General features: G+C 37.9%; 1 protein-coding gene across 4 annotated transcripts in view; it reads left to right on the top strand.

Annotated features, from left to right (window-relative positions):
• Window positions 1-13,983, top strand: part of ARID4A (AT-rich interaction domain 4A) — a 52,128-nt gene that overhangs the window by 2,903 nt on the left and 35,242 nt on the right. For all 4 annotated transcript variants that reach the window (XM_086612689.1, XM_086612688.1, XM_086612687.1 and 1 more), the window contains exons 4-5: window positions 2,116-2,181; window positions 3,078-3,168. In XM_086612689.1, coding sequence (XP_086468815.1) covers window positions 2,116-2,181; window positions 3,078-3,168 — 157 coding nt within the window. The remainder of the gene's footprint in view (window positions 1-2,115; window positions 2,182-3,077; window positions 3,169-13,983) is intronic.

Raw genomic sequence — 13,983 nt, 5'->3', positions numbered from 1 at the left:
ACGTAATGTTCATTCACGTTTACAGGTCTTACGCCAAAGCAACCAAAAAAGAAAGTAATTGATGGCTTTAAACTGAAAGAGGGCAGATTTAGATTAGGTCTAAGGAAGAAATTTTTCACTCTGAGGGTGGTGAGGCACTGGGACAGGTTGCCTGGAGAAGTTGTGGATGCCCCATCCCTGGAAGTGTTCAAGGCCAGGTTGGATGGGGCTTTGGGCAACCTGGTGTAGTGGAAGGTGTCCCTGCCCATGGCAGGGGACTTGGAACTAGATGATCTTTGAGGTCTCTACCAACCTAAACCGTTCTATGATTCTATGAATTATTTTGGTCTTACAGTACTGTCGTTAATGCTAGTATAGGAAAACAAGAATAAAATGTAGTTAAATAAAACTTTAGGATTCAAAGTAAACGTGGAAATTGTTCTTCTGCTTTGTTTTGTCTAAGTCTTTCCACTTCCCACTTTCTTGTCTACTGTCCAGGATATGTAAATAAGGCTCTAGTGACCCAAAAATCCCTAACAAATAGAGATGAAAGGTTCTTTTTATAACTACACATCATGTGGTTTAATGCTTAGATCAAATAGAACGAGCTATCAGTCACTTCAGTTACATATATAGATCATATCACTTTACCAGAGTGCTTCTTATGATTAGAAAAAAAATAGTTCAGATCTTGGAGTCTTTACCCCTGTTGTTAATGAGTACTTTTAGCAATTTGTGGTGTTGATGTTTGAAATCTGTGTTAGTGAGAAGCTCCGTAGGAAGCAGCATCCTGATGTTCCTGGTCTGACATCCTTGATTTTGTGTCTGTATCTTTGGTCTGGTAGAGTATTTACTTAATAGGTGTGAGTTTCTTTTTCTCATTAGAATCTCATGCTTTATCGCTCCGTGATAAGATTTGGAAGTTCATGAGGCTGCTGTGACTTGGTGGAAATTCCTGTCACTGCATCTCAATTATATCATAACAATGGAAGTTTTAACAAGCCCGGCCTGATATTGTAATTAAGAGCGTGTAGGCACACCCCACACACTCGCTAAGAGGGCAAAGAGTCCAAAAAGTCCAGTAGGCTTTTCCTGAGTAGCAGGACAACCTGTATTCGTCTCAATTATAAAAAAAGTTAAATAAAAATTGCATAAAATGAATTATTAATGTGAATGTGAGTTATCACCAGCGCTGTTTTAGTGCGCCACTAGTGTTGTGTATATAAATACAGCTACAGGGTAGACTCTGGTTGAGGGATAGCTGGGGGAGCTGGAAAACTGGACGTCTTTATATGTAGAAAGGAAACTCTGGGAGCTTTGGATTCATGGAAAGAAATAGGAGGTTTGGATTTTTTTTAATTAAAACACTGTTTGCTATAACAAAGGGCAGTAAAACAGTTAACAGTGGTGACTAGATCTAAATATTCATCTTTTATGTTTCTAAGCTGACTCTGCAAACTCAGGGGTTCAAACTCCTCGGGTTTACATTCACCTGTCTTGTCAGTGTTACCTTCTCAAGCACAGGATTTTAGAGGGAGAAGCACAGATTACTGGCTCCGTTAACTGATCCTTACCTTCACCACACTTGTAGTGATTCACATTTTTACCATAAAAGCTTTCTCTTGCTGAAGGTAGCAGAAGTGGTGGTATTGCAGTCAGTTTGGAGATTTTTTGCTACATATTTAATAAGGAGAGCTTTTTATTTGGTTGTAATTTAGTATTCAATGTGGTGTTAATAAAGTGCTACAGTTGAAGTAGAGAGAGAGAAAAAACCTGCTTTATCTTCCGATCCTGGAAGCCCAATTCCAGGTATGTTCTGGATTGCATCAATATCCAAAAATCACCTCGAAACATATTTTCTCTGCCTTGGAATGGCTGATGTTTGATTTGCTCTGCTCTTTAATTATGATGTTTCAGATTAAACGTTCAGTATGATACTTAGGGGTTCCTGTGAGTAGAACCATCCATACCCGGTGTTTTGTGTTCAATAATGTTCAAATTCATTTGATTGATAAGGGTCTTATTTTCCAAATGATTGTTATTCTTAACACAGTTTCATATGCTTTTTGTATGTTATTAAAAGTAAGAGACATATATATGTATATATATAAATAAATGTTTGATAATGTCTTTCAGGTGGTCCTGAAGGGGGATAACTCAACTCAGTTAGTGCAGGATGACCAAGTGAAAGGACCTCTAAGAGTATGTATATACTGCATGCCTTTGAGTTTTTTTGTAATCACATAACCGACTCGTAAAATTCTGAATTTCGATGCTGTTTATGTGAGTACCTGTTCTGCAGAATTTAAATCAGCAGGAGAGGAGGCTTATTGCTTTAGATCAGATTGATTCTGAGCAATTAGTCTTAACCCTTGTAATTTTTAGATGCTGTATCTTCTTACAAGATACAAAACTTCTTATAAGTAGTGGAAATTTGAAACTTCTTATAAGTAATGCAGAACTTGATGACAAAGCTGAGTTCAAGCCTGTTGGACAACAGTAAATACAATTGCATTTTAAAATAGTTGATGTATTTTATGTAAAAATACTTATTGGTTTGTATTTTTGCACATGACAGTTGTCTGCTAAAGTACGTAGCTGCCTTATAAAACACTGAATGCAGGTACAGGTGATCATCCTTTTGGTATTTGTCTCTTCTCTGTAGCTACTGCCAGAACACAAATGCAAGTTGTAGGCTGTTACTGAAACTCTGATTTAGCTGACAGTATAAAAATGTTTGAACTATAAGAAATAGTAGTCATTGCACATCAGTAATGAAGTAATAATTATTTTCATTGAATATTTGAATATTTATTTCCAATTAACCTTCTATTGTTTCTTGCGATGATGTAAGTCATGCTGAAGTTCGATGTTCTGAGTTTCTTACTGCTTTGCTGTCTACTTGCAGTTCAGCCTTCATGCTTAAGGACCTTTGTTCTTACCAGCTAAGTAACTAAATTTTACAAAGGAACATTTACCTAAAACGAGTCTTTAAAAAAAAAAATTCCAGCTTGCCAAAAGAATTAATGCGCATATTTGTTTTTTTCCATTATGTGAGTTTGGCATTGCACGTAACCTCGAGGTATCCCTTTTTGCAGGTTGGTGCTATGGTTGAAACCAAAATGCCCGATGGATCTTTTCAAGAAGCTGTTATCAGCAAGTTGACAGATGCTAGCTGGTATACTGTAGGTGAGTAGCCACATGCCTTCATTTACGGTCTGTAATCATTGAACAATATATTTCTAATTACAGGCAATAACGTAAGTAATTATATCCTGTATTGTAAGTTCTGAGATAGATTTTGGAGGGGACTTCTTAAAGTCTCCCAGGTCTTGTTTCCTTTTTCATTTGAAATAGGATAATAGTTATTTGATGTTCAGGGGAGCTGTTGCAAAGGTAATTGCAGGGCTGAACAGTCAAGTTTTATTTGGCACAACGTATGAATACCGTTGTCAGTATACGTTCACTCATTAGAACGCAGAATATTTTTTGCAGATTTTAAGACATAAACCCTGTAATTGCACTTCTAGCTGAAAACTTATGACATGTAATGAATGACTGAAATGCAAACCTGTCTCTACGTGCCATCTTGTACACAAGAAGAACGTGGGTAGCATCACTGTGCCTTCTGAACTCATTCTTCTGTTTCGTGTAGAGTTTGTATGAAACAATAGAAGAAAGGATTTATTTTTTTAAGAAAAGAATTGACACATCACATCTTAAAAAGAAAAGAGGGGATGTCCACTTATAACGTGAACAACTGTTGGCTTTAAAAGAATTTTCAAAAAATGGTTATATCTGAAGTAGAAAACTACTTTCCCTCCCATGTTGGAGGCTCATGCACTTTTCAGTTACTGAAATAGAAACCTCAGAATGCAGGGTCAGCGAAATTTCCGTGTTGAACAAGAATTCATCGCAAGATAAATCTCTTTATTTGAATAATCAGAATTGCTCATTCTGATCTCTAGATTTTTCTGCAACAGCTTTAACAGTCGAACGACAAAACCCAGCAACATTCAAGTAATACGAGATAAGAAAATTAAAAACCACAGTATTTGAATTCAGGAGCTTGACAAGCATCCCTCCTTTTTTGCACAACTTTCTTACAGCCGTGGAGTGTTTTATTCACTGGTAGTAGCACGGAGGGAATGTGCTCCTCTTGATTGTCCTGTACATGCTCCTCTTTGGCATTGCCTTTGGAATTGGTACTTGTACATTTGAACTGTTTGTTTCCTTCTGGCTGCTTTGTATCCCGAATGTATTCAGCTTTACTTCATGTTCTTCTGTACTCTTGAGGAGTCCTCTATCACATGAAGCATCAGTTGTTTTCGTTCATTAACCTCTTTTTTAAGATATAAGGAAGAGATTTTCAGTAATCCAACGTTTCCATTGCAGCAGGTGAGGTTATGTCGTTTTTGGTGGGATCAGGATAAGGCTCTCCCTGCAGATAATTTTGAAGGATTTACCATTTTATGATTGTTACTGTTATTGCGTGCTTTAAATATAAGCCAGTTGACTTACCAGTTGACAAAGCTCACTGCTCTTTGAATTTTTCTTCAAGATTATAGCATTGCTGTAAAACTGTAGTGTATGTCAAGTTAGGGAGGAAAAACAGGATTATTTTGGAGTGCAGAAGACTTAAAGTCTACTTGGTTTAGTTCGACAATGTGACATACTCAGTGAAGAGCACTGGACCTTCAACTTTGCTTTATATTGACTTAGAGCTTCACCATCCTGATACAGAAGAGATAAGAAACCCAGTTTTGCTCTAAGAATTTAATTGTTTATGAATTAGCATTTCCATTTTGAAACTCTTATTTTAGTTTTGTTTTGGCATTTTTAGCTAGTCCTGTTTGAATTTGGACCAGAAGACTTACATCAGGAAACCAACCTTACGTATTCCTGCTTCAGTGATTAAAACAGGCTTTAAAATATTAATTGATATAAAGGGAAAAAATTGTTTGTTTTACATTTGACAGGTGAATTTTAAATCCCCTGTTTTGGGGCGAGTTTTGTCTGTTTTCTTCTTTTTTTTTTTTCTTTTGGGCAGTACACTTCTGCTAAAAATCTTCACTCAATGAGCAGATAATTTGGACTGTGAATGTATGTTCTGCCCTGTATTAGTGGATTGTTCTTTAGATTTAACAGGTTGAACTCTCCGCAATAACGTAACAGATAGATCATGCATGCCATGATTTTTACTTTATACATTTAGTAAAGCTCAGTACCTTAGAAACTCGAGCCAATGGATTAATTTATTATTGTAGTTTTATTTCCTGAAGAAATATTTTTTTGACAGGTAGAATAGAGAACACAAACTTGCATGTTTTCCATATGCAAACAAATTAAGACAGCTAGGATTTTGTAAAAATTTGGAGCTGGAGGGCGTTGTGGGGGATTTAAGTAATCTTATGGTAAGTTAACATGCAGTACTGTAATATGGCAGATAGAGAATATATACCTATGACTATGAAAATACAGTTGTAACACGTTGGAACTGTATTTAGATCTCATGGACGTTTTTGTGAGTTGTATGTGGTGATGTGTGGTTATTGATGTTGAAAGCAAAGGTAATGCTGGCCACAGTAAGCAGGGCATGAAGTTTGTGTCTTTAAAAGCTTGTTATTTTACTTCAAAAATTGGGGAAATGCTCTAGGTTGAGTACAGAAACACCGAGGTGTGAAAAATAAGCCTTATCTTTAGCCTGCTGCTTCAGTTGTATCTTTGTAGAAAGTTTTGGGTAGATATCAGGTGTATGTTCATGTTGCTGTGAAGCAGAGTTGAAATTGTTCCTTTTCGATAGACGATGGGCTGTGCTACTTGGCAGTCTTACTGACTGATTCAGTCAAAGCTAAGGAGTTGAGAGGGAAGTGGATTAAACAGCCTTCAGGTTTCTAGAATATCTTCCTGGATGTGATCAGGCTTGAGATGGAAAGCACAAGGGAGAGCTGGTGTTTCAGTGGTATGTGCTTTTCCTGCACTGTTTATTTTTCCGTGTTATGTAGCATCTCTTTCTGAGTGATCTAAAAGTAGACTGACATGAATAGGGGAACTAGTAATATATCCAGACAAGCGTTTTCAAAGTATTAAATACAAATATCTAAAAAAATCCACCAAAACAAACTGCATGCACGTCTAGTGAGAAGTAATGATGTTCATGTTTGCAAATCAGGTTCTCTACTTCAGGTAGGTATCTAAAGAAGAAAAAAGTCAGCTGAAGCTGCTTTGCTTCGTTCAGTAAGGTGAACCAGTCGAAATGCTGTGTTGCCTTTGCTGTAGTATTTTGCTGTAGCTACTTTGCCACCAACCAAAGAACCACAAAGATCCTCAGTTTTAACAGTATCTCCTGTCTCTTAGTGGTGTTCATGTACCCAAAATAAATAAGGATTTATTTTTATTGTAGCTCACATGGAATCACTTTTTCACCTACTTTTACATAATAATGATGTTACCGTAGCCATTCCGTTGTGTTGACGTTTTCAGCTGTGATTTGGAAATACTTTTGAAATTACCTTTGAAATTCAGCTTTTCAGTACAAGTAGGTGAAGAAACAATACCTCTTTGGAGTGAAAGTTTAACAATGTCTGGAAAATGCCATCGCACAAGTCAGCCCTCTCATAGCTCAGTTGCATCTAAAGTGGGATGACAGTAATAGCGGTTCAAGTTCTTTGGATAACAAATGGCTCAGTTGGATGTTTTAATCTTTAAAATGGAATTACTTAAAATGAACTTACTTAATTTACAAATTTTGAAGTGCTGCATTGATGCTTTTGAAGTGCTGAATGTATTGCTAGGTGATAATTGCACAGCATTAGAATGGTTTATCAGATCTGCTTTCAGCTGAGCCGTGTTCGAATTATGGCTCGCTTAGCATGCCATCCACCTGATTCTCTGTTAACTTGTAAAATGTTGCAGGTAAATGCTGAAATAATGTCTGAAATGACTAAAATACCAAAACAACCCCCAGACCACACCTTTCAAAGCACACAGCTGTTTTTTCCTTCTTTTTACATTCTCTGAAATCTTACAAGCGTTACCAGAATTTCAGAAAACAGAAATACTAATGGGTGTCTTCTTTAAGGAGACGCTTTTACATCACTTCTGCACAGAACTAGAGGCAATGTGACATCTGTATAAAAATGAGAAATGGTATTTCAGTCGAGCAAGCATCCAAAGAGTGGCTGTTAGAACGGCCTCTTTTATTGCCCCATCAAAACAAAAAGTGTCATCTCTCTTTTGATGAAACTCGGGTCAAAACTCAGGAAAAAACGGATCAAGTACATTGAGCCTTGTGCCTTTTATTTTGCTAGATAAAATAGTGGAGAAGTTTTTCTAAAGAGAGAAAAACATTTAGTAACTTTCAGTAATTTTTCCTCTGAAATTAGTAGGAAATAGAAGAAAACCAAACCAGTGAGGGGCATTTGCAGTTTCTAGCAGACCTTCCTGTCAACAGTAGGGCTTTATCCACTGCTTAGAGTGAAAGGGAGCGTGAGTCTTTATTTTTTGAGAGTTGCAGCTTTCAAGTTTCATCTAGTACTTTTATGTAAGAGAAGACATCTTTTCTCCTTTTCAAAGTTATCATGAAATGACTGATTATTTTAACACGAATAGTAAAAAATGTATTTTTCTCATTCTTTTCCACACTGCATGAGTCTGTAAGGCCAGCAGAGTTTTTCCTTTTTGGCTCTAGTATGGTGGTGTACATCAACATGGCCCGACTTTGGCTGTGCTGTAAGCCAGGCACCACTTCTGAGACACCTCTGCGAGCCTTGTACCTCTGTGAGCCTTGTACCTCTGCTTGTGCTGCTCTCCAGCCTCACGTGGTGGTCGCTTCCTTCCCTCATGTAGTCACTGTGGCAATTTGCAGGGAATGCTGGGTGGGTGTGTGCTGAGACGTGTTAGATTCCTGACTGCTCATCCTTGTGCAAGTGAAGGTTTGGATAGTCTGCTGGAGTTGTTCTGGAAATGAAATAGTCTCAACCACCAGTTGCATCACTCTGAAGTGCAGCATTTAGGAGGGCAGGTGACAGAAACAAGGGGTATTTGGTTCTAGTCCTCTTTCATGTTGCATGGGTTTTGGAAATTCCAGTTCATAATTCTGAAAACATTCATCAGAAAATTAACCAACAGTGATGTCCTAGGGCTTTCGGGAGGAGGGATGCTAACAAGAGCTATTTATAGTCACGTTTTGCTATTAAAAAAAAAAAAAAGTCATCTTCTGATGTGGAGATATCTGTGCTAACATGAAAAATTGACTTGGTTCTGGCTCCACTAACAACTTCAAACTCCCAGCATGTCTTATTCCTGCATGAAGGGTGATTAAAGCTATCGGTGCCACCATGGTCAGATGATTTCATCCATGCCAAGGCTTGTCAGTTTGTCTTTTTGTAACCTGAACAGCACACGTTTCGTAGTATGTGCAAGGCAGTAGTCACGTTTGTGTGTCTGGTTTGACCAGTTCTTCCCAGCATCCTGTTGAGCTCTACATCTCAGAAGCATCACTTCATCTTCTGGCTGTGCGTGTGTCATCCAGGAATCCAAACCCACAAGTGTGGCAGGGAAACTGTCCAGTTGCCCCTACTTCGCTGGTGCTTTATACCACCCTGACTCACCATAAATTTGTTCTTTTAGTCTTCAGAATGTGGCTTTGGTGGGTTTTGAGAAAACCCTGTATTTGCCTGGAGTCCTTCCATGGGACATACCGTTGTTTAAGTGCACCTGTGGCACATAAAAACTGTGCAGTGACTGTGTTGATTGCTTTCTGGAGAATCTAGAAGAAAAGAACAGGACTGCATTTTGCACTTTCATGTGTTCAGGCAACATGCAGAGAGAGGAGCAGGTGTGATGGTGAAAAAGTGTATTAACTGGACCTTGTTACAAATCAACTAGATAGAGCCTTTGGTTGTAAAACTGCCTTTGTTACAACATGGATTGAGTGTTTAAAAAAAATAAAAAATTCATTACAAACTTTACTGTAGGGAAAGCAAGGAGGTAGGTTTTTTTTCTCTAATTCTTTATATGTTAAATACCAATAAGATTACTGTAAAATCTCAGAAAAAGCAGTCTCAGAAAGCAGGTTTTTGTTTGTAAGATGATAGTCTTCTATGAGTAGACTCAAAGGTCACACTTGAGTGTTTTCAGTGATACTTCATACACATTGCTGTAGAGGAACTGAAACTTCTTTAAAATGATTTTTTTGTTTAAATTGAGTTCTGTAGCCTCTCCAGTAGCACAATACACTGCAGTATCTTGTTCTTCAGGACTCTTACAGTGATGAATCGGTAGTTAGTACCGTCCTTGACTACAAGGTCATTCAACAAGTACTGCATGACTCCTGGAACTCTCTGTACTTTCCACAGCTCAGAAACAAAAATCTGCAAAACTTGCAGAGGTTCATCGAGGCATCCCTGGAGAGCATCTCTAACCGCTCACGAATTACTACTTTGTCAGGCAGGTGGTGAAAATAATTCAGTGTACGCGGTGACACTGCGGCAGGTTTTACTGCTTGGTACGTATTTTCAGTGTCGAAAAAGCTTGTTTAAAAGTTTGTTAAGTTTCTGATTGAGGAAAAAAGTGTTTGCTTGTGCAGTGTAGAATCTGTCCTCCTTTGGGCAGCGACAGTAACACAGCTCGTTGGATTCGGAGTTAGGAAGCAGGTGGCAGCCTCCAGAGTTATTTTCCCTCTTCACTTGCCTGTTGCAGGACAGCCTTGTTTCTGGTGACACCGATTGCTCTGCGTGGAAGTAATATTTTAACTGTTATGAGGTTCTTGTCGCTAGTGTTCTGCTATGTTCTCCTTTTTCTTTCTTTCTTTTTTTTTTTTTAATCTCAGGGATGTTTATGAACAAGATGTACTTAAGCTGATCTGCGATATTTTGTGGCAAGTTTCTTCACGGTTCCTAAAAATGATTTTGATTAGTCGACCTGTTAATATTTCTTACATAAATAAATGAGAACTGATGTTGAGACAGCGTTTTTGTGAGGACAGGCTTAGTATTATTTTTGTTAATGGCATATATGGGCATGCCACAGGCAGGGAATGGAAGATACCTGCTCATCAATAGTGAGTTGAAAGTTGCACCGTTTAGTGCATTTTTGACGTACTCAAGTTTTAATCGAGAAAATTTTTTTTTTCTGACTTTTGGGATATATTGCATCCATTCTTGCTGGGAAACTTTGTCGTAGCTTTGACTTGCCTCGGCTTCCATAAACAAGAAAAAAAAAAATCAATTCTGTTTCTTTCCTGTTATTGACAAGGTTGAGATGCAGCAAAATTCTGAAAATTTCCACTTTATTTCCACTGTTTAAATATGCTCTGTATGGAGCATATTGAACTCTGTTCTTGGGACCAGAACAAGCATTGTAACAGAGACTGTTCCTCCAGGTTCTGCTGCTTAGTCATCTTTTTTCCTCTTCTGTCAGCGTTTGTCATTAAACAACACATGTGGAAGAAAGGGCTCTGGCCGACAGAAACCCTGATTTTTCCTTGTCATTCCTACTTTGTTATGTTGACTCTTAAACAGTAGAATATAAGTTCCTGGCTAGTATGTATCATTCTTTTTCCAGAAGTATTTACTGAAGGAGTCAGCTGGTACACCCTCCTGCTCCAACAAGTGCCTACTACAAGATTAGGCAATGGTAGTACTTAGAGTGTTTCTGCTTTTTCATATTTCTTCCTTTGAAAGGGCATGATTTTAAGTTCCTCTTCTAAGATAAATATTGTGGTGCTGTAAACACATCTTTTGATGACAACGTTACATGTGTATGGGGAGATATCTCCCTGTCTTCCGTTCCTGTTTCCTTCCATCTTTAACCCAGCTGGTAGTGTTCAGTAAATTCATTCTTACGGAATACAACCTCTAGAATTTCTGCTGTTGGAGAATTTGGAGTTGTAACAATAACCTATTTAAGGAATGGTTAAGTAATTAATACAAGTTATCCCATATTAACTTAACAGGTTTTAATTCACCTGTTTGTTAGTACTGGGCATTTTAACTGAAGTTAAACAGTCTTGCTTCTGGATGAGGTTAAAAAGAGGAATGAATTTGCAGCTGGGAGTGTATTAGGTTCTCCTGACATGACTGCTCTCGTGGTATCAAAGTATCTCGTAGCCAAAAAACGTGCCGTCTGCCCCACTGCTTATGTTTATGAAATCCTTGATATATGATATGTCCGTGGAAAAGACGTTCTCCTAAAGCCTCTAGACTAGCATTAAAAAGTCATGCATAGGGTGGCAGTAACAGTAACGGTACTCTGGTGAAGTAGATTTTTCTTAAAAGTGAGATGGAAACCACAAAGCCTGCTTAGTTTAAGAAAGATACATATTTTTAAAGGTGCTGAGACTATCGTTGTGTGTTTCGGATTACTCCTTCAGTGAGGTGCAAACAAGTGTTTTCCCTAGAAGAGAAGCAAGTTTAAAGTAGCTACAATTACAAAATATTTCATGCATTGTGATTAATTGGAGAGACTTCTTACTTGGCCTCACTTTAATTCAAATGATTGATACTTTTCTATGAAGAATGATGCTATGCTTTCTCCATTGACACTTTATAAAGTGTCACTTTATAAACTGATCACTAATTTAGCTAAGGAAATCTTTATGCTGTTCTGTTACACACTTTGTTGTTCTGCAAATATGTTGTCTTGCTCGGAGTTGTGCAGCTATGCTATCAGTTGCAGGTACAGTTGCACATATCCACAACATAAATCATTGTAGAATGAGCAGATAATTCCTTATATATCTAAATCTCTTATATGGTAAAAGAAAATTTCATTTTTTCCTTGGAGCGATTAAAGTACTTTGAAACACCAAAAATATTAGTGCCTTCTGCTTCTGCCCCTCATGGTCCTTCTACCTCAGCCCCTACTGATATCCATCAAGACAGAAAATCAAATATAACTGTCACTTTTCTATTAATCATTTTAAAAAGGCAAAGACTTTGTAAGTATTGACAATGCCATGGTATTTCCTTCTGTATAACATCACTTAGTTTTTGTTACTGAGAATTCTATTATAATTGTTTAAAAGCATTTTCTGTACTGAGCAGATGATGTCTGTAGGGATAATCATACAAAGACTTGATAAAAAATTTTCTAGTTTCGTCCTTCGTTTGTGTGTGTGTATTTACATATAGTTATATGAGACTCAAGAGGGTTGGGTAGGTTGTCTCTATCCACCCTTTTAACCTGAGTAAGGGGTGAGGGGGAGAGAAGCTTCAGTCCTGGAATAAAATGACCAAGGTAAAATGGCACATATTGGACTTGATTACTTTGATGGAATCGGGCACTCTTACACCCTGCTGTGCCTTTCCTTTGCCCCAGGCAGGACACTCTGCCATGGCTGCTGAACAGAGATATTTTTCTGCGTTTTCATTTAATGGCTATGCCGATTCCCTGGCCTGCTGCAGTTCAGGAAGGAGGTCTGAGAATTTGTGCTTCTCCACCTTTCTTTCCTGAAGTCGTGTCATAACTGCCTCTTGTGTGAAGGAAAGTGCTCTGTCCTTTCGGAAAAAGTGATTTTTCTTTTAGAGCTAGGAAAAGGGTTTCAGAAAGGGCTTGGCTTTTTTTTTTTTGTTTGTTTCTTTTTTTCAGTCTACCTGCTTCAGTTTTGGAAAATGTAGCGTGACTTGGCCCTTTTTCCCTGTATGGCATGAGACAAGTGGCCTCTGTAGAACAAGCCGGTTCTGTACCTTCAACTAGAGAAAACAGGGAGAAATGGCAAGAAAAGGTTTGTAGGAAGAGGGCTGCTTTTGAGGCATGGGGGTAGACTTGTCTTCGTTCAGGTATGGAAGTGGGAATAGGATGGAAGGCATGACTGCCCAGCTCTGAAAGCATACTCACACTTTCATCGTCTCTGGGTCTGAGGGGCGATTAGGGAAACATAATTGTTCAGCATTAATTGTTTTTTTTCTTCCGTGTTGTTTTGTCCGTGGAAATGAAATATAAATTTAGGAAGTTGACACGTCTGCAATTGCAATTACATTTTGCAATCTATAATTGCCTCATATTGGTCTAGAATATCTAATTATTTGACTTTCAAAGTTCTTGGTTAACTTGCATATTTGTTGTAATTGAGGAAAGCGGAATATCTCACACAGCTCTTAATTGTCATAATTTCCTTATGTGTCCTAATTTAAGTAGGGTTTAGTGTGTTTTACTAATGTAAAACACTCAGTGTTTATAAGATTTTATCTTTTAGGGATGAAAAAATGGAATATGTTGTCTGGTTTATGAATGGTTTGCTTGATTTCTTCCTCTTCTATACTAGTTGTAATTACATAGGTGGACCTTTCAAAATTGCGGAAAAATGAAGCTGATTTTTTTTTTTTCTTTGCTGTTGAGTATCAGGTTCTGTTTGCTTTTTTCAGTGAAGTTACCTGTTGTAAATCCCCAGCTGTTTGTCCCTTAGAATGGTTATTTGTGAAAACTTTGACTTCAGTTCTGAGTGTGTTTGGCAAAGGATAATGATGATCATCTGCTTTCAAGTCTCTTCAGAGCGATAAGAAACGGCACACGCTGTAGGGTGTGTTTAAAAACAAATCCCAACCAGCCAAACCACCCTAAAACTTAAAAATATTCCAATGAAATATTGTTATCAAAACGTGCAGAGAGAGCTGATGAGTGGCACCCTCGAAGTGGGTAATGAAAGTTAAACGTTAAAGGGGTGGCATGGATTTTTTTGTTTTGTTTTTTGTTAATGTAAACCTGTGACAGCACTGAACTTCAGAATTATTTGGAGTGCTCTGGCCCTTACATGTGGGTACTGATGTTGAATTAGTAATGCAGAGGGGAAGAGCTCAGACTGTTTTCCCAGTTGGTGCGAAGTGTCGCAGTGGTGGCTTCCTGGAGCTGTAAGCTAAACGAGAAGATTTTGAGAGTAACATACTGACATTGGCGTTGGTGGGTCTTACTATTATTTGTACTTTAAAAGTTTTGAAAAAATTAGTAACTAGTATAGACAATTAGGAATATAAGCATCTGCCGTTTTTAAAATAGTAGGTTTTT

Source organism: Tauraco erythrolophus, chromosome 6, assembly GCF_009769465.1.
Source record: "Tauraco erythrolophus isolate bTauEry1 chromosome 6, bTauEry1.pri, whole genome shotgun sequence".
Lineage (NCBI taxonomy): Eukaryota > Metazoa > Chordata > Aves > Musophagiformes > Musophagidae > Tauraco > Tauraco erythrolophus.
Note: the sequence above shows the minus strand (reverse complement) of the source record. Positions and strands in the feature narration are given on the sequence as shown.